At 39.8% G+C, this 27,009-nt stretch overlaps 1 protein-coding gene across 2 annotated transcripts in view; it reads right to left on the bottom strand.

Annotated features, from left to right (window-relative positions):
- kdrl (kinase insert domain receptor like) overlaps positions 1 to 27,009 on the bottom strand; it is a 211,685-nt gene that overhangs the window by 34,171 nt on the left and 150,505 nt on the right. For both annotated transcript variants that reach the window (XM_043704901.1, XM_043704900.1), the window contains exons 18-26: positions 26,411 to 26,515; positions 20,771 to 20,884; positions 17,754 to 17,842; positions 16,962 to 17,127; positions 15,494 to 15,591; positions 14,080 to 14,202; positions 13,863 to 13,974; positions 5,532 to 5,631; positions 4,265 to 4,370 (exon numbers count right to left, since the gene is read on the bottom strand). In XM_043704901.1, coding sequence (XP_043560836.1) covers positions 4,265 to 4,370; positions 5,532 to 5,631; positions 13,863 to 13,974; positions 14,080 to 14,202; positions 15,494 to 15,591; positions 16,962 to 17,127; positions 17,754 to 17,842; positions 20,771 to 20,884; positions 26,411 to 26,515 — 1,013 coding nt within the window. The remainder of the gene's footprint in view (positions 1 to 4,264; positions 4,371 to 5,531; positions 5,632 to 13,862; positions 13,975 to 14,079; positions 14,203 to 15,493; positions 15,592 to 16,961; positions 17,128 to 17,753; positions 17,843 to 20,770; positions 20,885 to 26,410; positions 26,516 to 27,009) is intronic.

Here is a 27,009-nt window from a genome sequence, read left to right as displayed (position 1 = left end):
AAGGCAGACTACAGGCCAGTTATTGCATGGGGCAGACATGGCGCGGGGTAGCCGATAATTAACCCATGGGATGCGGGCTAGATTGGGCTGGTCAATACATGGGGTGGCTGGGAGCTGGAGGGTTGACAACCAGCCTAGGGGAATGCAAACTGGGGGAGGTCTGTTAGTACACAGGGTGGATGGAGGCCAGGCAGCAGACAACTTACCCGTAGATAGGCTGGCCAGGAAAGGACCAGAAAGTATACGGGCTGGCTGGGGGCCGGAGGGTTGATGACCGGCCAGGGAGTTGTCTGTTAGTACACGGGGTGGTCAGCGGTGGGGCAGCCAGTACATGGGATGTCTGGGGGCTGGAGGGGCGATAACCAGCCTGGAGAAAAGTCGGCCAGGAGGAACCTGTCAGTACGCGGGGTGGGCGAGGCCAGGCAACTGATAATATTCTCGCAGGAAAGTGGGTATAGGGCAGGCAGACAGTACGTGGGGAAGCTGCGCCAGGCAGCCTGTAGGAAGGCTGACCAGGGAAGGAGCGGTCAGTACGCAGGGAGGCTGGGAGCCAGACAGCCGATGGCCGGTCCGTAGGAACACTGACCAGGGGAAAGGGTCAGTCCGTATGTAGGGAGGTTGGGTGCTGGAAGGCCGACAGCCCGAATGGAGGAAAGCAGGTACGGGTGGTTTGGTTCGAACACGGGGTGACTGGGAGCTGGGGGCCCAATGACCGGGCCAGAGGAAAGCGAGCCTGGGGAGGATCGATTAGTACGTGGGGTGACCGGGAGTTGGGTGGTCGATGACCAGTCTAGAGGAAAGTGGGCCTGGGGAGGGTCGGTCAGTATGCAGGCGGCCAGAGACCAGAAGGCCAACGTCTGTCCTGCAGGAAAGCCAAGGGCAGTCTGGTCAGTAGGTGTTGGTGTTGACTGGTATGTTGTATGTCGGGTACCCAGGCACAGAAGGGTATCAGGGGTGGGGGGGTGGGAGAGTTGGGGGGAGGCGGGTTGAGTTATGTAATCCGTGGTCTGAATTGTTGAAAATTGTTATGCTGTGTTTTGTGGACGGCTTTTCTTTGTGCCTGGATGCAGGCGATGTGTAAAGTGTTTGCAGTTGTATATTGTGGTCTTCAGTCTGCTGTAAACTTTGACCTTAGGGGCTGAAATGGATTCCTTTCTGGATCTGTCATGGTGGTACCTTTCAGAGGACAGTGACTTGAATGAAAATTCTGAATTTTATGTAGTGCTAATTGTTTTGTGAAATTTCAGGCACCTTATGGATGTGTCCCTATTTCTCTTGTGTATTGTTATTGTTGTATTGTATTTTGTGTATTAATGAATTAAAAAATATATAATCAAGAGTTTAGAATCTCCTCAGTTCAGGCGACTGACTCTGACTCTGAGCTGGCTGGCTACAGCTGGTGTAATGGTATATAAATAAATAGTGACTTTGTGTCAGGATGCTGGTCTCTGTGCAGATATTTCAGTGACTCGCTGTCATCTTCTCAAAATGGGTAACAAATAGTGTCTTTCCGAGCAATTCCACATCTAATGGAAAAATAACCAAAACACTGAGAGCAGCCGACAAGCAAGCCATTGTACGTGATTGGGAATTCTTATCAACAAGCAAGCAACGCATTCCAGGTGATGCTGACACATGTGTGATGATCTTATGTTGCCAGTTTTCTTATTCTTGAAATTGTTTATGAAAACATGAGCTTCTAATTTCACATATTTCTACTGAAGCTGTACCAAAGGAGATTTCAGTCAACTACAGAAGTTGTCTGCTGTAACAACAAAGCTGTTGATTTGAAAAATGTTGAAAGGAGTTGAATGTCATTGTTTGATCCTGGTAACAGAAGTGCATATGTATACATATGAAATTCCTTTAGTATTTGATGCAGGCACGAAAACACTTGAAACATTTGGAATAATGTTCCATCTAAAGTAACAGATAATAATCTAATATGGATAACTTTAATACATGTACAAAATCTCAATTTATGAGGGGAAGCTTGACATTTACAAGCAAACATTATTCTGTTTTAACAGTAATATAACAATACCTTGCACTCAACTCTTTTATAAGTTGAGGAGAAAGTGAGGTCTGCAGATGCTGGAGATCAGAGCTGAAAATGTGTTGCTGGAAATAAGCCTGAAGAAGGGCTTATGCCCGAAATGTCGATTCTCCTGTTCCCTGGATGCTGCCTGACCTGCTGCACTTTTCCAGCAACACATTTTCAGCTCTTTTATAAGTTGTCCAGGCTAATTTTGAGGAATTTTGATAAGCATTCTGGTCTTTTTCAGAGAAAGGGAAACCAAGAAAGTTTGATAATCCATTTATAAAATAGGATTTTTGGCAAACAACAACATATGGGCTCTTTGTTAAAAGTATTTTCATAAATCATGTTGATGAGGTTTACAGCATATGGACATGTTCTGCTCGCAAAGCAGTAGATTGTAAGTAGAATCTCAAGCACAGTTTAAATATCACGGTTCATATCATCACAATCTCCAATTATGGATCAAGAGTTCTGTGAACAATGTGCGCAGAAGTTTTATTTTACAGAAAACTGACCAAATAATATGCAATTCTGCAAATAACCAAGATGATTTTTTTCAGACAGGAGAAGATTCTATGTTGTATTAATTGGATGTGAGGGTTATAGTGGTGTTTGGTAATGCTTTTGGGGAAGATGGTGGATTACTGATAATGTCACTGAATGAGCAATCCTTTAGGATAGATTAATGATCTGACAATAAAATTCAAAACCCACCATGACAGCTGGTAGAATTTAAGTTCAATAAATATGGAAGTAAAGGATAGTCTCAATAATGGTAATGAATAAAGCATCACTGATTTATAGTAAAACCCCATAATTTCCTTTAGGGAAGGAAATTTGCCATCCTTACCAGTCTGGCAAACATGTGACAGCAACTTGGTTGAATCCTAATTGTCCTTTGAAATGATTTGCAAGCCACACAGTTCAAAGAGAGTTAAAGATAGGCAATAAACTTTGACCTTGCCAGATATGTTCGCATTTCATTAGAGAAAAAAATACTAAACCACATATTTAGAGTTAGCTGAATGCGAATATTTTTGGAGGTGCCAACTTCTGTAAAATTGTTTTTCTGCTCACTAACCTGATAATGTTTTACAAATTATTACATTACACACTGACAGAGTCATCTGTGAAAAATAAAATATTTTTCTTCCAAAAGTCCCACTGTTCTTGGAAATATAAATCACTTTTAAGAAATATATTTACTTTCAGAATTAGTTTACCCAGGGATTAGCCATGTTATTGAGATTTGAACCCCACCATTTTCACAGCAGCATGTATCAATTAGAATCCCCACAAATTTTTTTATGCACACAGTTGCATGCTGCATATCTGAATTACTGAACATTTCATCAATTCAGCCAGTTATTCAGTTATGGAGGAAGAGAAATGTTATAAGATCAGAATTACAGGTCTAGTTTTATAGTTTAATTTCAAGTTTTCTTTTAAACAATGTCTGCCATTAAATTTGCATGTCAGGACAACATGAAATGACAATCTTACAATAAAGGGTCATCCTTGGAGAATTAAAAAAAGTTAAATCCTTGTTGGTAAGGTCATGAATTAGGTGCTTTGTTATTTGCAAAGTAATGCTGACTAAACTCCAAGTACATCAATTGAATATAATCATCTTCAAATGAATAAAAACTCAAACTTGGATTCCATATTTGCAGCTGATAGTGCTCAGAACAATGAACATGTGGGAGTTGGACTTCTAATTGGAGCAACAACTAGATTATCTTAACTGGAGATGAATTTGGTGTGGGCCTTACTTTAAACTAAGCATAAAGGTTTAACCATGAAAAGATAATCTCTGAAGGTAACATTCTCACTGTATTTACTCATTGTTTTCATCAACTAACTTCCATGTTAGTTCAGGGATATATGAAATACACGTGCTGATACATCTGAACCTGTTCTAAAATATTAGGAACAAGGTTGGGGCATGTTACAATGTTTTCAACAGGTCATTCAAAATGGTTCAGGGGTCACTGAATTATTTAGTTGAACTAGCACTCAAACTAAAGATCTCTTTCCATACAAAACATACTGATAATGGGCAGTAAGAGAGCACATACATTTCATCTGTGGTAAACCCCAATGATTGAATATTAAACCGAATTATTCAGTCCCTCTGACACTTCTACTTTTGACAATTGTTGATTTTATTTCATCTCCTTCCCCAACTTCCCTGATGACCTCCAACCTGCTTGGTTGTCCTACCTGCTGAACATTGGCTTGTAAAAGGTCTCCCAACTGTTCCACCAACTCATTGAAGGTCGGCCTTTCTCCAGGCTCCCCATGCCAACAGTCTAACATTGTTTGATAACTAAAACAGAAACGTAACAAGAGTATTAGCTGACTGGATTAGTAATATATCAAATCTATTTACCCAGGTCTAACAAGTTTGGACTTTGTGCAGCGTTTGCTGTGTAATCTACCGTAGCTGATTTATTTGCATATCATTAGTTTTATTTGTGTAAAAAGGAGTTTTAGGAACACTGTGTTTGAAGTGATATCTTTGGATTCCCATCATACTGGCAGCTGGTAAAGGCATGTGTAATTGAATTGTAAAATGGCCAAAAAAAGAACCTAATGCTTCTATCTTTTATTGTGGACGCTTGAGTGATGAAGTTTATTTCAAATTTAATGCCTATGTTCTGCTGACAGTGAACATTGCAAAGCACAGTTCATCCACCAGAGGGCAGAAATCACAGAACCATTCAAGCTGTTGGAAGATTGAGACAGGAAATGCTTCAGCCATGACACTCAACCAGTTATTGACAGTTGCTCACTGTCCTGACAGAGATGAACCTTATAAAAATGGTGAATCAGGGAGCAGAACTGCAGTATTATTAGAAGCATATAAAACAGGTCAAATGCTGAAGAGACCACCTTTTAAAAAATACTTTAATGAAGCCAAAAACAACAAATCCTGGAAATCACAATGGGTCAGGCAGCATCCATGGCGACAGAGAGCAAGCTAACGTTTTGAATCTAGATGACTCTTTATCACTGTCATGTAATTGAATAAACCTTTCTTTGACCTGGATTTTACCTTTCAGCTTCAGGCCCAAATTCAGGTTAACAATTGAGTTCAGCTCTCAACAGGTATTGGTCTCAGTGGCTAGGAGTCTTGGAGGAGATAGGGAGCAAACTAGGAACTCTTCTGCCATTTCATCAAACTGTAGGGGTTGGGCTGGGTAGATTAATAACCCACCTCTTTAATGTAAAATCACAACCTCATTTATTAACCAGTGAAGTATAAACTTGGTGGTATGGATTCTGCCATAGATTATTTCACCCTCCTGCAACTTTTTTGTGCTTCACATTTCACTTCCATGAGATCATATTTTATTTAAGGTTATCTCCAGTCTTGCCAACGTATCTTCAAAAGCTCACCTAAACAATGGAATTTCGTTATTTATAATTACTATTACAGTTGGAACAGTTCTGCTCCAAAAAGAAGAGATTGGTAGATAAATCTTACACTTCTGATGTGGAATATTCAGGGGGCTTCATCCTTGTTCCTTCTTTTAACTTGTGGCAAAATTCTTCATCTATTTGTACTCCTGGGTATGGAGAAGCACCTACAGCCGAGGAACACAACAGACAACATTCAGTTATTTTACTAGAAACCTTCTCCCATTCATAGGCTCAACAAGTATTGTGATTTTTAAACATCTTTTCCAAATGATCATTGTGAGCATGTGCGCTTTAACAATCGCTATCGGCAGATCACTTTGCCACGATAGAAGATGCAATCTGGCCCATTGTTGTCCTTCATGAACTTTTCCTCCACACCTTTAGAAGGCAGGGACATCAGTAATGCTCCATGCAACCTGTTTTATATTGAAATCAATGAATATGTGACAGATAGGCAATTGAATCTAAACTATCCAGATTGGTCATGCACTAAGTAGCTGGAGATAGTAGCGCCTGCGTGGTGGGTAGCATTCAAAGTCCTGAGCTCATCTGTACCAGGCCAGCAGCATCTTTCTCTCTCTCTCTCTTTTTTTGTTTTTTTTTGCTTTTCTTTCTTCATCTTTGAGGCTGGAGCGGTGTCTTCGGGGCAGTAGCTGCATGGATTGGGATTCCTGGTGGCAGTGGCAGTGTGCGGAGTAGAGACTCTTGGTGGTGCCTGGAGCACTGATTTCTGGTGGTGTTAGGCCTGGAGCCCAGACTCTTGGTGGTGCCTGGAGACTGGAATCTTGGGGGTGGCAGTGCCAGAGCTGGACTCTGGGCAGTGGTAGGCCCGGTGCCTGAACTCTTGGTTATGGCGATACCTGGAGCAGGGACTCTTAGCGGCAGTAGGCCTGGTACCTGGATTCCTGGTGGCAAAACAGGGTACCAGCTGTGGGGGATGGCAGTGCCTGCAGTGGGAATTCATGGCAGTCTTGATGAGGTGGTGGCAGCAGCAAAGCCAGGGTCTCCTGGGGCATCAGTGTTGTTGCTGTACCTAGGGCAGGAACATCTTGAGGCTCAGAACACCTTGCAGAGACTTTGTAGAAGCTCTGAAGCTGTGCTTGAGATCCAATTTGAACAGGAGATGAACTCTAATTAAGTACTTTCCTTTTGTAACTCAAAACGGCGCCAGATTATGGCATCAAAACACATTTGACTGTATCTTCCTACATATGTGACAATAAAATCATTCTTTCAGCCATTCAGTCATTCATATCAGGATTATTATAGCAATTCCTGTTATATCACTCCTTGACCTATAAAACCTGTATCTATAAAGGAAATTTCAATGGAAGTCAAAAGGAAGTGAAATATCTATCTACAAAGGTGTCATTCTCATCATCCTAATCCCACCTGGGACACAGCTGGGAAGTTAGTACTGTCTGCCAATATCATTAAAGATGAAAATCGTTATTTCTAATATTTAAATGTTACTAAACACAGAGTGCTGGGGAATAAAGTAAAAGATGCCATGATCAAATTTCTTTCTAGTGTCCTGCAAATTAGAATTCCTACAGGGTGGAAACAGGCTCTTCAGCCCAACCAGTCCACACCGCCCCTCCGAAAACTATCCCACCCGGACCCATTACCCTACATTTCCCCTGACTAATGCACCTGAACATCATGAGCAACATAGTTTGGCCAATTCATCTAACCTGCACATCTTTGGACCGTGAGAGGAAACCCACACAGACACTGGGAGAATGTACAAATTCCACACAGACAGTAGACCGAGGCTGGAATCGAACCTGGGCCCCTTGTGCTGTAACAGGGTGGCAGGGTACTGCCTAGGTAAGCCAGTGCTGAATCTAGGGAACTGCAAATAAATTTTGTTCTCACTAAATTTCAAAGTAATATACCAAAGGAAGAATGAAAACCCCTTTGGAGTCATTACCCTCCCTAACACATTTGAAAATGATTGAGCTGATTCATTTCTGCTGTGATTCATTTGTGAAACAAAGAGTTCTGCACTGTTGACTCATTATTCTTCCTCACTTCAATTGCAGTACACAGAGGTTTAGCTTTCTACATTTTTCAGCTACATAATATGAAATAACAAACAGATCAATAATTGAGAAATTTGTGGGTGAGCCACATGTCAGGGAATGGAGAAATATCGAAGATTGATACCCATGATCAGTGATATCAAGGGGTAGGTTTGGGCAAAGGCCACTTTGTCCCTTGAGTCCATTCTATCATACAACTGGATCCTAACTGATCTAACCTTTTATAATAACTAGATTTAGCTAAGAAAGGTTGCTGTATCTGTTTTATGGACTAGGGAGATGAGAAACAAATCTCCCACTCCATAATCACAGAGAAAAGATCTTCAGGGTGACAATGTGTTTATTATATACATTGTGGTCCCTTCCTCCATCCATCAATCCTACCACCTACCCCCATATCAATCCTCTTCACTCCTCGATAAATAATAGATTATGTTTTTATTTATGCTATTTACAGAACAATATGAAGGTAAAATGTAGGAATTTGGATCATCATAATTTTTTCAAATTGCCAGAAATCTGATCAACCAACACTTCCATGTCATAAAATATGAAAATATGTGGAAATAATAAACTTCTGTTTAAAATATTTCTCATTCAGAGTTTAGAATTTTCCCAGTCTGTTTCTAAACCAGGCCACAGTTGTAACTGTTTAATTCATTCAGCACATGCAAAATAACTACACCAGCAAATACACTCCCACATTTCTTCCTGGCATTAATTTTCCATGATTTGTAGTTTAATATGTTACAGCCAAACCATCTTACAGAATGACAGAGTTTAACAAAACTGGAAAACAGGCCAACTATGTGTGTTATTAAAATGAGACAGATTTTCCTTTGGGTCACCTAAATCAACAAGATAAGGACATTAACTGCGAGACATTGAAAACCAATCACAGACATTCTCTACCCATATTTATCCAGCCTCACTAAGGTATCCCAGTGCTGAGAAGCTTGGCTGAATTTGATAATATTCTTTGCCAGTCCTTCCTTTACACTCAAAGTGATGTTTTGATTGTCTTTCTAATATTGCTGCATGATACTCTGATTTATTGCCTCCTTTAAATTCTCGCTGATGAGCTTGGGAATTGTCATTTAATGGGAGACGTCTCACTACTCTCACATATTTATTTTTCACTTTATCGTCTCTTACAGACAAGACTGAAAATCTATCGTTCTCACTGCTAAAAAAGTAAGAATCTGTATGACTCTAATCTTAGAATGTCCCCATGAAGTGTCTATTATTGAACACTGTTAGTTATGGGAGCTGTGATCAATGACACTGTTAAGCAAAATTGGCTTGATGTGTGAACGTCCATTTTCATAATATAAACTGAAAACCTCACTGTGACTGACACCTGCACACACAACATGGGTGCTGGGGAAAAATAAGCACTACCGCTATTAGGCAGTAGTGTGGGGGAAAATAGAAAAGAAATATAAACTGAAAACCACAGACAATCTCTGATTTGATGGAAGGATTTTCTTTTCAGATCATAATAACAGAGACCAATGACAAATGTTCAGCTCACCTCATCTGTCTGCCATAAGTAGGATTCTGCACCTGTTAGTTAGTTATTTTCTGAATGTGTGTGCTTTACTAAGGCTGCAACAAAGATTATTCAATTTGTATTTACATTAAAGGTCTCCCTCATGAAACAACACTGTGCCTGTAGCTCCCTGGTGTCATTGACTCATTGTTTACTTTGTGTGATAGATTTCCCCGAACAAGAGCGCAACAAAAAAAAACTTGTATTTTAAAGTTGAAATTTGCAACACTCTCTCCAACTACTTAATGTTCTCCAGTATTTGGTGTCAATGGTAGTGCTTTAGGGTTAGTGGAACATTTACATAGCAAAACAGCGAGAAGTTTTGAATACTTGCTCACCCACTTTACTCACTAACATTTGTGAATAATCACAAACCTCTGTCCTGACTCTAAATTCCATCTCATGAGAAAAGAACAACAATTTCACCACAGGAGCTGGACATTCCACCATAGTTAATATTGAAATTGCTGCTCAGTTATCTGAATGAATAAAGACAACTTTGTTGGCAATTAGATAGTACAGCTATCGTTTCACAATTCCATGATTTATTTGGATACTTATCCTATTATTGAACATGACATATAAGATTGGTTGGGTGTAATGCATTAAACTGGGTGGGAAGGATTGCTCATAATGAAGCTTGTCTAATTTTCCATCCTTCACAGGTGTGGAATCCTGCTTTGTGGAATTTCCTCTCTGTGCAATTCTTCATGCCAAATACAAGAAAAAAATATGTTCGACTGTTTTCATACCAGACTGGCATTTTCATTATTCTACAAAGTTATCTTACAAAATTATTTTTAGATGCTGTAGACCTCAGGAAAATTGTGGCAGATGAATTTTCATTTAATTATAACCAATATCACAATCATTGTTTGCTTAGTTTTGTCACCATGTAGCTGTGCAAGAAACAGTACATAAGGATCTATGAGGTCAATAAAAAAGCCTTCAGACTGAAGAAACCAGTCTGGATGTGAACATAGGAGGTACAGTTAGTAAGTTTGCAGATGACTCCAGAACTGGAGGTGTAGTGGACAGTGAAGAAAGTTATCTCAGGTTACTTCGGGATCTTGACCAGATGGGCCAATGGGCTGAGGAGTGGCAGATGGAATTTAATTTAGATAAATGTGAGGTGCTGCATTTTGGGAAAGCACATCTGAGCGAGACTTATACACTTAATGATAAGGCGAAAGTGAGGACTGCAGATACTGGAGATCAGAGCCTAGATTAGAGTGGTGCTAGAAAAGCACAGGAGGTCAAGCAGCATCCGAGGAGTAGGAAAATCGATGTTTCGGGCAGAAGCCCTTCATCAGGAATGAGGCTGGGAGCCTTACCCCCCTCCCATATATCTCTCCACCCTGGAGGCTACCAGCTTCATTCCTGAAGAAGGGCTCCTGCCCGAAACTTCAATTTTCCTACTCCTCTGATATTTAATGGTAAGGTCACTGGGAGTGTTGCTGAACAAAGAGACCTTGGAGTGCAGGTTCATGGCTCCTTGAAAATGGAGTCACAGGTAGATAGGATAATGAAGAAGGCACTTGTTATGCTTTCCTTTTTGGTCAGAGTATTGAATACAGGAGTTGGGAGGTCATGTTGCGACTGTAGAGGACATTGGTTTGGGCACTGTTGGAATATTGCGTGCAATTCTGGTCTCCTTCCTATCGGAAGGAAGTTGTGAAACTTGAGAGGGTTCAGAAAAGATTTACAAGGATGTTGCAAGGGTTGGGGGATTTGAGATATAGGGAGAGGCTGAATAGGCCGGGGCTGATTTCACTGGAGTGTTGGCGGCTGAGGGGTGACCTTATAGAGGTTTATAAAATCATGAGGTGCACAAATAGGTCTTTTCTCTGGGGTGGGGAGTCCATAACTAGAGGGCATAGGTTTGGGGTGAGAGGGGAAAGATATAAAAAGAAGCTAAAGGGCAACTTTTTCACTCAGAGGGTGGTGCATGTATGGAATGAGCTGCCAGAGGAAGTGGTAGAGGCTGGTACAATTACAACATTTAAAAGGTATCTAGATGAATAGGAAGGATTTAGAGGGATATGGGCAAAGTGCTGGAAAATTGGACTAGATTAGTTTGGGATATCTGGTCAGTGTGGATGAATTTGACCGAAGGGTCTGTTTCTGTGCTGTACATCTCTATGACTCTATGACTCTAAATCATTCCTTCTATCTCTTTCTGAAAGACAGTTCTTAAATTTTCATTCTAGCTTTATTTCACAAGGTAAAAATCATGGTTAATACTTCTGCTAAATCAAATTAATCCACTCTATTGTGACATTTGATGCAGACGGTGTTTATGAGCTCTATATACATTTAACTAGAGTTGGAAAGAGGGCTTGATTGGGTGGCCAATTTGCTGTGGTACATTTCTCATTCTGTTATTTATTTTTTAGAATTGCATACAATGCCTCTCCCTCACTGCTTATTATGCAGTAACATGATCCTTTTTTCCAATAATACTCACACCTCACATTAAATCAATTCAAAATATTGCCCATTCTGCAGTGCCAATCGTTTCATCATGCAACAGAGCTAAAGGAAGAAATATTATACTAAACAGTAGTGCATATAAGATCTTTATAGCCATAAAACCTATTTTACTTTGGGTTTACTCACTAAAAGGAGCATTTCACTGAATCAGAAGGATTTTTCTTTGTATGGAAGGAGGTGAAAAGCTGAACGTCGGTAGGACACTCAAACAATACTCACACTAGCCAAACGAAGGTTATTTTACTGCCAGTGATGGTCATGAATGAAAGGAATTTGCAAGAATTCAGTAAATATTCATCAACACTTGGGTATTAAATTGCACCAGTCAAGAAGATAACAGATCTAGTTTCCATGAACGTGCCAAGCTGAATTGACTGACACCAGTTGAAGGCACTAAATATACTGAATGGACCAAATTCATCTCCAGAATCTTTTACCCACTTCTCTTTTTCAGTTGCTTAGTGATAATCGGCAAATAAGTATTTCATAATATTCAAATGGTTTGCACTAGTTAGAGATTCATTTGGTGCTCCTATAAACTGGAACAAATTGAAAATGTGGTTGCTGAGTTAGGAGGTGTACATTTGTAATGCAGTTCTCCGTATGTAAAAGCTTATAAAGTGTGTAAATGTTAGGCTGATCTTCCATGTGTTGTTGCCTGGATTTATGGAATGGAACATTCTGTTCCTGCATGGAATTTTGAAATGGGAATAACAAGGACAGTTTATTGGCCAATCATGGTTAATTTTTCAGGCAATGAAATTCCTGGATATTGTAGATTAATAACATCAATCAAGCAGGGAAGTAAGATTCTTTACTACATGCTAAGGGTAATGAAAATCTTTCTTATTTCAAGTAAAATTATAAAAGCATTGCAAAAGAAATTCGGAAATCTTCCTACTACATCAGTAAGGTATAATGCCAGATTTTCTAAGGAGAGGCAGCCATATTTAGATTGCTACTCTGCTCCTTTTTTATGCTAAGAAAGAGCTTCACATTGCTGAGAGGAGATTCTGATCAAGGCTCCTTTAGAAACTCAGGCAGAACTTAAATCTACCAAGCTCCTCATAGTCTGTGGTTGTGGACGTGGAGGGTGGGGGGAGTGTAAACTATGACCCACTTTTTACAGTAGTCAGTTGGCGCATTTGGGATTTACTGGTCTGATATCAGAAATAACTGCTGTGACAGCTCTTGTAAAAGAGCAAATACACCGCAAGGTGATTGTGAGGTCAGGGTTCTAGGTGGGTAGATGCCAGTTATGTAGGGTGCCTGGTTGGTGAGGATTTTTGTATTAGAGCTAGTTGAAGAGATGGGTTCAGATCCAATAGTGGTTGGGAGGGTGATGTCAGTTTCTGGGGATAGGGAAGCCCAGTGCGTTGTGCAGGGGATATGTATAAAGTGCTAAATCTGGGACGGGGTAGTGGGGTGGATGTCAGATCGAGGCCAAGGGGTTGTCATGTCTCGGGGTAAAGGGGTGTTGTCTGCTCAAGGTCTGAGGGGTTGAAGGGGTCCTGGGGAGATGCAGTTTTGTGCGATTAATTTGGGAGAGAGCAGTCGATTATTTCTTAAGAGTTGGACTAGATTTTTAACAGCTCATCTCAGTTATTATTTAATTAACTTCAGTGGAACCCTCTCAATTCTCTGATTTTAACTGAAAACTTTTGTTTGGTTCCGAATACAAGGGCAAAGCCCAGTGAAGTCTTTAATTTCCAAGGCAATTCCATTAGAATCTGCTATGTTTGAGATTCTACGATGGTCTGACCAATGGAAAATCTGAAGAGAGCATCCACTAGTTCGATTTTTTACTTTATATAATCATGCAGTTGATATAGATTTTCATACTTTTGAGAATCTTTCAACTAAGATGCTATGCAGAAATCATCAATTCAGATTAAGTGAGCAACTTCATGTTTCAACAATGTCAATGGCAATGATTTATGACAAAATCATATATTCCATATAATGGTGGATTCAGATTTGCAAAAAACATAAACAATGGAATTCAAGCTGAAGACATTAACTGCTGTCATTACTGCACAAAACAATTTCAAGCCATCATAGTATTACAATATATCATTTGAATCCATTGTGTTATTATTTCCTGATGTATGAACTGACCCCAAAGGCACACAGATCCGTTTACAATTGAATCATCCATAAAGTTTAAATAGAAACTGGATGCATCTACTAAATAATTTCAAAATTATTTAACCTTAGTTTTTTTCGACATGCAACCTCAAGCAACATTTAAAGGTAAACCTTTGGCTTCCCAATTTTAATTATTTCTTTTTTTGTCAGGCTTTACCTAAGGAAAATATTTCCCACAGCAACACTCCAAAAGACCAGACATCACTCTGAGTTGAGTAGATTTTATCAAATATGGATTCTGGTGCCATCCACTTGAGTGGGAGTCGAGCCTGCAAAGATGAACAAGACTTTATCAGCCACTGGGCCACTGAGAAAAAGTCAGGAACTAATATTTCAGCATCTATAAATGAAAGCTGTCATTCTTACACACTTACATCTCCTTTCCGTACATAATCTGGGTCTTTGTAAATGTCACGAGCCAGCCCAAAATCACAAATTTTCACAACGTTGCTCTCAGACAAGAGGATATTCCGTGCTGCCAAGTCTCGATGGATGCACTGGAATTGCAATGGAATATTAAGAAGCTTAGAAACCAAGCCTACTATGTTCTTTTGATTGCAATTCTTAAAACCAAACATTGATATTCATTTCTTGATAATTGGGATGCGACCTTCGCTGAAAATGGGAGTGAAAGACCATGTTTCCAGGTCTTTGTCAATGCTAACACACACTTGGCCTGCAAAAAGAATGCAATAGTAGCATAACTTGCTTTGCATTATGACGTTTCCTCCCTGTAAGAAATACTAGTGTTTGCTTTGTGCCTTTTCACTGGCGCTTCATTCCAATTGAGAACTTTGGCATGCTAACTCGCAGAGGTACCCTACCAAGGGTCATTTCTCTCCTCAGGTAGAAAACTGCAGATCAGAGTGGGAATCATTTGACTTCTTGCCCTCTAGCTATGATATCATGGAGCAATTGCTTGGTGCGTGCAGCCTGCCAATGGTATGTACTATGTAAAGTAGGGAGCACAGAAATGCCCTTCAACCCATCTAATCAGAGTTTATACTCCATGTGTCTTCTTTAAATCTGTTTACCTCATTATAGACTTGCAGCATATCTTTTTGTTTCTTTTCTCTCATGTGCTAATCTGGGGTTTTCTTCTGAAAGGATGCAAACTATATTTTTTTCAATCACTTCCAGCAGTAGTGTCCAATTTTACATTTAAATCTGGCTCACGCCTCAAAATGACTTGGACATCATGCCTGCAAGAATGAGTTGGTGCTCCATTTTACACCTGATGTTAAAGGCTGGTCTTAGATGGTGTAGACATTTTTCATAATATGTGGACATCACAGGCTAGGCCAGTATTTATTGCCCATCGCCTTTTGCCCAGAGGGCAATTGAGAGTCAACTATATGGCTGTGGGTCTGGAGTCATATGTAGGCCGAAACAAGTAAAGATGTGTTTTTCTAACAATCTGAACTAAATGGGGTTTTCCAACAATCATCAATGGTTTCATGGACATCATTAGACTCTTAACCCCAGATGTTTTAAAAAAATTTGAAGTCAAATTCTCCAATTTTTTTTGAGAGTTAAACCTGGGTCCTCAGGACATTATTTGGGTCTCTGGATTGGTAACCTAGTGATAATACCACCAGGCTGTTGTTTTCCCTAGTCTTGAGCACAGAGTGTTGAACTCCAATGATTTCCACCAGCTTTACTTTTAAGACTATTTTGCCCACTGATGCTAGATATGAAGGTTTGAGTCAGTAGCAGGAGTGAAAATTAATTCTTTTTTTTAATTAAGCATAAAAATCTGTGGTTTGCAAGAGTTGGGAATCAACTTACTTTCCTTGAAGCCAAAAATTCCATGCCTTTGGCTACTTGGAAGCTGTAACAAATCAGGTCTTCCATACCTAGTGGTCGTTTATACAGATCTTCTGTATCTGCAAAACAGGTCAATCATTACTAACAGCAGAATGGATGTAAATGTATCATAACAGCAAGCAACTCCTATATAGAATTGCCCCCTCTATATTGTCGGGGGAAATTCAGAATATTAGAGCAACTTCACATTCTTTGGATTGTCCTCGGGGCAATTGTTCAGAAGTTTTGACTGCTGCTTTAAGCATATTCTGCGAATGGAATCTCACAGGTGTGCAGTTACTTTTGACTCTGTCATAGTGCTTTGATGATGGATCTCTTTCAGAGACAAAGGAAGGTCAGAATGGGCCATCAATGAAAGACTGTCATTCCTGACTGTTAGGTTCAGAGGGTAAGACTGGAAATATTATAATATGTGTGCGATGGGCAGCAGGAACTTTGCATATTTATCGATAGTAGCAGAGTGTCTAAATGAGTGCGGAAATCAGTTACACGTTATTGGATGAAAATCATCTCTGCCTGCCTGCCAAGAAGTTTCTGCTTGAAATATAATGTTGGCAGTGAACGTTGGTCCTCTGCAGTAAACTGGTATTATTCTGCACGTTACAGTGTTGTGACTGACATTCAAGTGCTTATAGAATTCCCTACAATGTGGGAACAGGCCATTTGGCCCAACATGTCTACATTGACCCTCTGAAGAGTAATCCACCAAGACCCAGTCCCCAATATTTGCCCATGACTAATGCACCTAACTTACACATCTCTGAACACTATTGACAATTTAACATGACCAATTCACGTAACGTGCACATCTTTGAGGAAACCGGAGTACCCAGAGGAAACCCACACAGACATGGGAGTATGTGCAAACTCTACACAGACAGTCACTCGAGGCTGAAATTGAACCCAGGTCCCTACTGTTGTGAGGCAGCAGTGCTAACCACTGAGCCACTATGCCACCCTAATGATGATATTGGAGGCATCTTCCATTCCCAGTCATTGGCTTCCCTTTGTGCTGAGGATACAAATGAGATTGTTGAAATGAGTGTGCAGCTATCAAAGGACAAACTTTTGTATGGATTTCTAAGACAGCATATCAGTTTGTAACCTTATTGGGGTTGTTTACTTCTGATACCATTAATTCTACTGATAACACTAATGTGATTGCTAATGATAACAAAGTACACAATGCAACTGGATTTATCTGAGCAGTTTAATGATATTGTAAAACCCAACAGGATGATTCGATCCTTTGGCGGGCCTATTTTGAGCCTTTGAGGGTCAATAGAATTTAGCTTAACAGGAAATTCCCTATTCATATAATTTATTACTCTTGTTATAGATTTCTAATAATCTTGTTACGTTAGTGGAAACAATCATGCAATTCAGTTATTCTCAATGTAGTACGCACAAGGAAGGAAGATGAACATACCTTCCTCTTCCTCTTCTGTGTCACTGTAACTCTTATCTTCCACAAAGCCTGAACTTGTTGAGCTTCCTGTACTTGCCACGCTTTCCAGTCTTCGTTTTATGCCTTCCATTACTTCGGGACTGGTCTCATCAATATGTGTTTCAGGCTGGTCAATATTTTTCTGGCACTGGAGATAGACAGCAAGTTTTATGATTTATAGATACTGGAGGAAGGCAGGTGTATGCAATAGATGGTACCATGTGTGTTCATGGACAATGGCAAAGAGTTAAACCACAGTGAACAGACACCATTCAGATTGTAACATGTGAAATATTCTTATGTGTGGCAACTGCTTGACTTTAGTGGCACAGTGATGTAGACAAAACAAAAGCTTTAAGTGCCAGGCTCTAATTCAGATGCATAAACTATTTCAATTTTGATTTTCCCCCCCTGGTTTTATGATTTTATAATATTCCATGTGGTGTGTTTATATTTCTGTTTGACTCCCTTTTCAAATAAGGATTTTAGGAGAAGTTTCATGGTCTCTGATGGTACAATAATTAATTCATTCAGTTAAAATTCCTTTGCAAGTTATTTCAATGTAGTTATTAAACTATTTTACTTCAAACCATTTTGTGACTGCATTAGAATACTGTTGAATGCAAATAAATTAGCCAGCACACTGCGAGACTAAATTATACTCCTAAGGGTATAACAAAAGATGATATATTGATTCTGTTTTTGAATTTTTAGTTAGCCCAGTATCCCCAGGTTACTAAAATAACAGTGACCATGCTCTGTTTTAGCTCATACCTTGACTAAAATGAAGTCATTCCTCTTGCTCCTGAGGTAATTGGACAAGTTGCCATACTTGCAATATTCTACAATTACCATCAGAGGGCCTGGTTTTAAAAAAAAAACAAATAAAACAATTTGTTAGAGAACAGTGAGTGATTGCCTACCTCATGGGAACTTATTTTCATTTGCATAGAACACTGTGCTTCTTTGTAACAGCACACCAACAAAAGGAACATTTGCGAAAAACTGGTGATTTAACCATAAAGTTAATTTTGATAAATCATCTATCATACATCAAAACATTTCTTTCCTCCTAAATGGACAGGCTGTGCTTGAGGAAAGAACCACAAGAACATACTATTCATGATGCTGATGGCGTGCTATATGTGAGGAATTGTTTTTCTGAATTCATCAATCAGAATATCAGGAGTATATGTTTGACAATGAGTAATTACTAGTAGTCTCTGACCTCATCATTCAATTGCAGACCAGAAACCTTTAATATTGACAGAGGTTGTACAAAAACGTACACGAGAATGAAATGATCTCTACATGATAGGTTTTCTTTCTTTTTCCAACTTGATTGTGGTAAACACTACAGAAGGTTACTCCCATTCCCAAATGGCAGAAAGAAAATATTAGGCAGCATGTTGAAGGTTGGTGAGCAGGTGGATTGCTCATCTGTTCCCAAAGTAAAAATCTGCAGTTAACAGAAATCTGCAATGAAAACAGAAAATGCTGGAAATTCTCAGCAGATCAGAGGCATCACTGGAGAGCGAAATAGAGTTAACATTTAAAGGTGATGACCTTTTTGTCAGAACTCAAAAATAATTCTATTTTATATGGGTGGTTGAGGACAAGCCAATAGGGAGGTAATAATCAAGATAAATCCTTTTCTCTCTTAATGCTGCACACAAGCATTTTACAGCTGAGATTTCCTGATAATGATCGGGAGTAAGGAATTCAAACTGATTTTCCCCTCTTTAGTTTTAGCTCTTTGACCAGTTGTAACATTCTTACTAACACACTGAGGCGAGCAAACAGAGTGGAAATGAAACCTCAAACTTTCCTGGTCCATGTGCCTTCCTGCCAAAACTCAGCAGACTCATTTTGTGAAATATATAATAACTTACTAATTTTTTTGGTTTGTTTTTGACATCTTAATCACACAAAAAGCCCATGTCAGAAAAGTTTGACATTTAATAAAAATAAACTTTAAGTATAGTGATTGATTGCAATTTGATTACACCTATAAAATAAACAGGAAAGAAAACAAAATAATGGAAAGAACTGTTGATGCTGGAAATCCAAAACAAAAACAGAGATTGCTGGAAAAGTTCAACTGGTTTGGCAGCATCTGTAGGGAGAAATCAGAATTAGTATTTCGGGTCCAGTGACCCTACCTCAGATGCTGCTGAGCTTTTCCAAGAAAGAAAACATGGTTGTTGTTATTCAATTGATATTAAAAGAAATGTGCTCCATGTCATTTTGAAGGGTCAAAATGGTCTCCTCTGTCCTGTGACCATAACGTCATGCTATAATTCTCTTGTGCAGTTCAACAAAATTCCTTGGCATTCATTTTCAGACATAAATTTGGGCTTGTGGAGACTGCCTGCAGCTAAAGCAAAAAGACCATGGGTTGACATGAGTTGATTCTCAGGCCTCATCTGAATGAGGTCTCTTTGCCTCCTCACTTTGGCAATTTAGGCAAATTCCTAGCATAAGAATGAAAATTATAGGAGGGTGGTGAGGATGACTGTGACTCTTGTGGAACGATAGATGAATAACTCCGCAGAGGCCAGTAACCCTTCACCAAGTCACCCTTTATTTAGATGTGCATTGTATTTGACACTGGTCTGGCATCCTCAGAGCCAGCTTTCAGAGTGACCAGAACCATACACATTCCTATTTATCTCTGTCAACCAAGATTTCTGATTGGATCAGATTAACAGCTCCAATCAGGGAACTCACATTTTATGAACACACCAGAGCTTTGCATTCATTTGTGCTAGTGCCTTCTGTTAAAGAGTGAGGTTCAAGTGAATTTATAGAATAAGAAATGCATTGTTTGATCGGATTACAAAGCAGGGTTTAAAAAGCCAAGGTTACAATTCTATTCTTAGAATGAAAACAGAACAAGGAAATGATAAAGTTTAGTTTTACTCAAGTGTAGTTGGCTGACCTCGTTACAATCACTGCAGTGGAGGAGTACTCCACTCCCTCTGCTTCAATAAGAAGGTGCTTTTGATAAAGAGTGTCAAAAGCATATTACTGGATGGTGGCTGGAAGAGCTATTGGAAAACACTAAGCATAGTAGGTTCAATGTGTGCGCTGCTCATGTGGTGACCAACTGTGTAAGCAATATCTGGAAAAGGTTTGATAGTGCAGTTTTGACAGTGCGCTTAGTCCCTGCAAAGGTTGGGTACAATTTATTCCACATCTAAACTGATAGGTTTGTAGGTGTATTGCAACAATTTTTGTTCCATTATCTCTGCTATTCTTGGTAAACTGCATGATGAAAATGTAGCATGGATTCTCCTTTTGAATTTTACTCCTCACAAATCCTAAAATGAACATTGGAGCCAAAGGTTTAGAAATTGATGTTGTGAAGCTGAATATGAAACTTAACTGGAGATCTGTTGTTGTGCACAAATACTATATTGAATTTTGTTAAATTTTAATTGTTTGGCTGTGAAGTAGGTCAGGGTCACCAATTATCTGGAACTACGGTGAAGCAAACAATTTATATAATTGATTAACCTCACCTTCATGAGAAAGAAAGCCCATGTCTCATTTCAAGTTAGAAAACAAACACTGAAGAAAATAGGTAGTTTTTTTTTGTTTAGAATTAAATGAATAAACTTGTGGAGTACGTTAGAAGGAATCTTATTCACATCTTCATTACTAATTGCCCCAAGTCAAAAGTGGAAGTGTGTCTATAGAAAGGAGGGCTATTTCATCTAAGTGAGTAGCTCTGGGAAGCCAACAAACTTTTTGTGTGCTTTAGCATACAAGGGGTCTTTAGTCCTTACCTCCAGGCTTGGTACAGGCTCCCAGCATGTTCACCACGTTCAGATGATGGCCAATGTGAATAAGAATTTTCAGCTCTGACATGAGAGCTTTGCATTCATTTGTGCTAGCGCCTTCTGTTAAAGAATGAGGTTGAATGAATTCATAGACTAGGAAACGTGTTGTTTGATCTGTCTTCAAAGCAAGGTTAAAAAGCCAAGGTTGCAATTCTGTTTTTAGAATGATAACAGAACCAGGAAATGATAAAGTTTAGATTTACTCAAGATTTAGCCTTGATCTCATTTCTTCTAAATATAAATATCGAGATACTTTTATGAACAGTAATAAATTCCAAACAATATATTAACAATACATGGTTAATAAGTTAACATTCAAAAATGGAATGGCCAGAATATGTTTTCTAATTTGTCGTGAAGAAAAGTTGATGGTTTAAATTCCACAATTCTCCCTGTCTCTCGACTGTATGAAGCATCCACTTCTCATCTGTCGTCAGGCTTGCCTTAATCAGAGAGTGATCTGGAAATAACTGATCCATTGATCTATTTTCATTTTCCTCTATAGCAGGATGACATTCCTCACCACCTGCATAGTGAGTTGGTGCATTCTTGTTGAGGTATCAGGGCTTTAGCCTGCAAGCTGGAGAGTGGATGAGAGAGTCACATTGCTTTTTTTAGGGATAGCTTGCTGAATCACATTCCAGTCTGGCACTGGAGAGGTCACTGATATATGGGCCTTCCCCTCTAATCAAGACCCTGGCGGTGGAGCCCTACTTACAGAGAGTTGCAGGTAAACCAAAGGCTGGAAGCTCTTGAGAGCAACAGTAACAGCATGGCTGATGCCAGAAGGACAGGCCTGAAGGCAGGCATGGATCAGTAATATGGGTAGTCGTGGGGTGGGTGGTTGCAAGGAGAGAGGCACAGTGACTTGCGGGAGGTTGTTCTCAATGGATCTCCTCATTCCCAATGCCCAGTTTCTCAATTGTAAACTGAATGCATTTTTTAAATGGAGAATTGTTTCCTACTCCCCACTTCACCTCATTTCATCCTACACCCCAAATTCTTCCACATCCAGAGGTGACCAGCCCTCTGCATATGTTGAGCTTCTCTCTATGCTGCACAGCAACAACTGGTTCATTCCCTGTGGAGGTGGGAGGAGACATTTAAATGGTCAACTGGAGGCCACAGTTGGTGGTGGGCTAGAATGTTGTCTGTGAGTCTTCCAGAACTGGATCACCATGTGTGGAACCTTGGCATGGCTGCGTGTGAGGGCAGTGATGCAGCTTGAAGGAAATGTTACTCCCAATACACCTCCCTGTTGGAGGTGTAAAAGTGGCATCATTACAGTACAATAACAACCCACAGAAACAAAACCCTTCCTGCTTCTCAGTTCACCACCAACAAGGATAGAAGTCACGAGCTAATGTGTCTGATACATGAAAGATTGCTGCAAGTCAGGATAGGGGAGGGTGCTATGGATCAATTTTCTGCTCTGCATTGATATATCACTAATCATTGATACTGGAAAATTCAGTGTCACCTTGCCACTGAAAAAAATCCTTATTACAGGAATGAATTTAGCTAATATCTAAAAGCTATTTTTTAAAAAAACTTTAACCCTATACTCCTAGTTTCCACCACTTTACTGGTATAAAGTCAATTTTTAGATGCATCTAAAACTTACTATCTGTGACACACTTCAGTTAAGTTATTGGATTAGATTCCCCTCTAGAGAATCTGGGATGTGACCATAAGATACAGGAGCAGAATTAGGCCATTCAGCCCATCAGTCTGCTCCACGATTCAATCATAAGATGTATTTCTCAACCCCATTCTCCTGACTTCTCTCTATAGTCCTTAATTCTGTCACTAATCAAGAACCTATCTAACTCTGTTTTAAACACACTCAATGACTTGACCTCCACAACCCTCTGCAGCAATGAATACCACAGATTGCTCACCCTCTGGCTGAAGAAATTCCTCCCGATCTCAGTTCTAAAGGATCATCCCTTCACTCTGAGGCTGTGCCCTTGGGCCCTAGTGCCTCCTCCTAGTGGAAACATCTACTCCACATCCACTCTATCCAGGCCTCTTGGTATCCTGTAAATTTCAATGAGATTCACCCTCAGCCTTCTAAACTCCATCAAGTACACACCCAGAGTTCTCAACCACTCCTCAAATGATAAGCCCTTTATCCTCAGGATTATTCTTTTAAAAAATGTCCTCTGGAGCAACAAATCCTTCATTAGATACAGAGCCCAGTGCTACTCACAATATTCCAAATGCAGTCTGACCAGAGCCTTATACATCTCTGCTGTTGTATGGAAACCTTCTTGAAACAAATTCTAACATTGCATTTGCTTTTCTGACTTCCAGCTGAACCTGTATGTTAACCTCAAGAGATCCATGAACTTGGACTCCCATGTCATGCTACAAACTCCTAAAGCCTTTCCCCATTTCGGAAAATAATGTATGCCTCTATTCTTCTTACCTAAGTTTATAATCTCACACTTCCCCACATTGTATTCCATCTACGACTTCTTTGTCCAGTCTCCTCACCTGAACATTTGAGGACTCTGGGACTATACTCAATGGAGTTTGGAAGGATGAGGAGGGATCTAATTGAAACTTACAGAATACTGAATTGTCTGGACAGAGTGGATGTTGGGAAGATGTTTCCATTGACAGGAGAGACAAGGGCCCAAGGGTACAGCCTTCGAGTAAAGGGAAAACCCTTTAGATCAGAGATAAAGAGAAACTTCTTTACCAGAGAGTGGTGAGGAGTTAATTGCCAGAGAGATCTGTCGAGGCCAGTTATTGAATATATTTAAGATACAGATAGACAAGCTCTTGCTTGCCAAAGGGATCAAAAGGTACAGGGAGAAAGTGGGAAAATGGAATTGAAAAACCTATCAGCCATGATCAAATGGCAGAGCAGACTTGATGGGCCAAATGGCTGAATTTCTGCTCTTATGGTCTTAAGTCCTTCTGCAACCTTCCCAATTCTGCAATTCCATCTGTCCCTCCACCTCTCTTTGTGTGATCTTCAAACTTAGCAACAATACCCCTAATTCCTTTGTCTGGATTGTAAATATATAAAATGAATAATTGTTGGCTCAAAACTGACCCTTATGGAAATCCACTAGTCACTGGCTGCCATCCAGAAAAAGACCCCTTTTATACCCATTCTCTGCCAGGTCAGCCAATCCTTTATGCATGCGAATACCTTGTCCCTATCATCATGAGCTCTTATTTTATTTAGTAGCTTCCTGTGCAGCACGTTATCAAAGGCCTTTTAGAAATCTAAATAAATTACATCCATTGGCTCTCCTTTTTCTCAATTGTTTGTTACCTCCTCCAAGAATTCTGATAGAGTTGTCAGGTATGTCGTCTCCTTCATGAAGCCATGCTGACTCAGTCCTATTTTATAATGTACTTCTAAGTACTCCATAACCTCTTCCTAAGTAATGGACTCTAAAATATTACCAAAGACTGAGGTCAGGCTAACCCATAGTTTCCTGACACCTGCCTCCCTCCTTTCTTAAACAGGGATGTAATATTATTCATTATCCAGTCCTCTGGAATCCTCACTGACTCCAATGATTCCTGAAAAATCAGCTGCACAATTTCCTCAGCTTTCCCCTTCAGAACCTTGGGGTGTAGCCAACTAGGCTGGGTGATTATACAACTTCAGACCTTTTCTGCTCACTTTTCAGTGGTTTAATGTCCATTCCTGCCTCTCTCTTATCTTCTAGATATCTAAAAAATCTCTTGCAATTTTCTTTTATAGTACTAGCTAACTTACTCTCATACTTCATCTTCTTCCCCCATATAGCTTTTTTAATTGTCGTCTGTTGGTTTTTAAAAGCTTTCCTCACTAATCTTCACCACGTTGTATGCTTTTCCTTTTACTTTTATGATGTCCCTGAATTCCTTTGTCAGCCATGGTTGCCTCATCCTCCCCTCAGTATGCTTCTTCTTCTGTGAGATGAATTTCTGCTGCTCCTTCCGAATTATTCCCAGAAAACTTGCAATTGCTGTTCTACCATCATCCCTGTGAAGCTCCTCTTCCAATCTACCCTAGCCAGCTCCTTCCTCATCTTTGTAGTTACCTATATTTCAACTGTAATGTTGTTACATCTGAATCAATGTTTTCTCTCTCAAACTGTAGGATGAATTCTATTATATTGTGGTGACTTTACCCTCATGGTTCCTTTACCTTAAGCTCCCTCATTAAGTCTGCCTCATTGCACATCACCAAATCCTGAATTTCCTGTTCCCGAGTGGGATCTACCATAAGCTGCTCCAAATAAAAAGACCTGGTAAACATTCCATGAATTACTTTTCTTGTGATGCAACCAATCTTATTTTCCCAGTCCACCTGCATAATGAAGTCCCCCATGATTATCGTAATAGTGCCTTTCTTAAATGTCTTTTCTATCTCCTGATTTATTTGCTTCCCCAACATCCTGACTACTTATAGGATGCTTGTGCATAACTCCCATCAGGATCTTTTTTGCCGTTGCAGTTTCTCAGCTCTACGCACACAGATTCTATAGATTCCACCTTTTATGTCACTTCTTGTTATTGATTTAATTTCATTTCTTACTGACAAGAAAACCCCACCTCCTCTGCCATCTGTTCTATCAGTAGGGCATGTATCCTTGGACATTTAGTTCCCACCCCAATCACCTTGCAGCCACATCTCTGTCATTCTCAAAACATCATATCTCCCAATTTCAATCTTATCTGCAAGCTCATTTATCTTGTTTCATATACTGAATGCATTCAAGTATGTGACAAAAAAGCAATTGCACTGGCAAGGTGGCTCAGTGATTAGCACTACAGTCGCATAGCGCCAGGGATCCAGGTTTGGTTCCAGCCTCAGGCGAACGTCTGTGTGGAGTTTGCGCATTCTGTGAGGGTTTCCTCCAGGTGCTCTGGTTTTCTCCCTCAATCCAAAAATGTGCAAGTTAGGTGAATTGGCCATGCTAAGTTCCCCATAGTTTTCAGGGATGTATAGGTTAGGTGCGTAAGTCAGGGGCAAATATAGGATAATAGGGTATGGGAATGAGTCTGGGTGGGTTACTCTTCAGAGGGTCACTGTGGACTTGTTAGGCTGAAGGGCCTATTTCCACACTGCAGGGAGTCTATGCAAGAATTTGCCTATAGCTATCCTCCGGGCTATTAATTATATCCTTTCGGTGACCACAATCTCTGAATCTTATGGCATCCTGACATTCAAATCTTGCTCTCACCTCTTCTAAATAAACAAGTTGCAGATACATGGAGGTTACATGGAGGTTAGATGTACTGCCGGCTAAGTTCCACAACCTTGTGAAAAAAAACTCCTGCAAATTGTCCAAATAAAAAATAATTGATTCTCCTTCAATTCCAATGCAGCAAGGAAATCTCCAATTCTCTGCCGTCCCTATGTCCACAGATATTTTTGCTCAGCTCCTAATTCTCCATCAGTGAGTTAGTTGAGAAGGATGCAGTAGGAGACTGGAAGCTGGGACAGCCCAATGCCCAGTTAAACTTACAGAAAATGTTTGTTGTTAGATGGAGACTACTTTGTAGGCAGCTGATGTTAATACCTGCAATGTCTGCATTAAATCCATAATTAACGAGGAAGCAGAAATGTACCTTTCAGCATTTTTACAGCCACTGTTTTACAGGTTGAAGACTTGTCAATCCCAAAAGCAGATGCCTCTACCACTTTGCCAAATGCACCAAGTCCCAGTGTTTTGCCTGTGTAAAGAGAAACAGGTTCAGTTCACAATAGATATATCCTTAGATCAATGTGTACACTTGTACCAGCAGAAAAATACAATTCAATGTAAAAGATTTGGAAATATTAAAAAATGAAGTAAAGTCAATAAAGATGCTAAGTTCCTAAAATTGATTAGACATAAAAATGATTCATTAATTAGTTGACCTAAACAATGAAGTGTACATGCTGCTTTGCCTTATTGAAGATAAAGTAAAGCCCAAGGAATTCGGGTGCATGTTCCTGTGAACCTGGGACCAGGATCCTAGCGGAAAGACTAAATAGGGCGGTCACAAGTTAAAAGGGTGGAAAGGTTATTAAAGCTTCCATAATGAGTAATAGGACAGAGTGTGATAGGAGTCAAGAATCTAATTTGAGGCACAGCAGATCAGGGACAACTATGAGAAGAGGCGTGGTACATACAGGACTGTGTGTGTTGTATTTAAATGCATCCAGTATATGAAGCAAGATAAAT

Source organism: Chiloscyllium plagiosum, chromosome 15, assembly GCF_004010195.1.
Source record: "Chiloscyllium plagiosum isolate BGI_BamShark_2017 chromosome 15, ASM401019v2, whole genome shotgun sequence".
Taxonomy (NCBI): domain Eukaryota; kingdom Metazoa; phylum Chordata; class Chondrichthyes; order Orectolobiformes; family Hemiscylliidae; genus Chiloscyllium; species Chiloscyllium plagiosum.
Note: the sequence above shows the minus strand (reverse complement) of the source record. Positions and strands in the feature narration are given on the sequence as shown.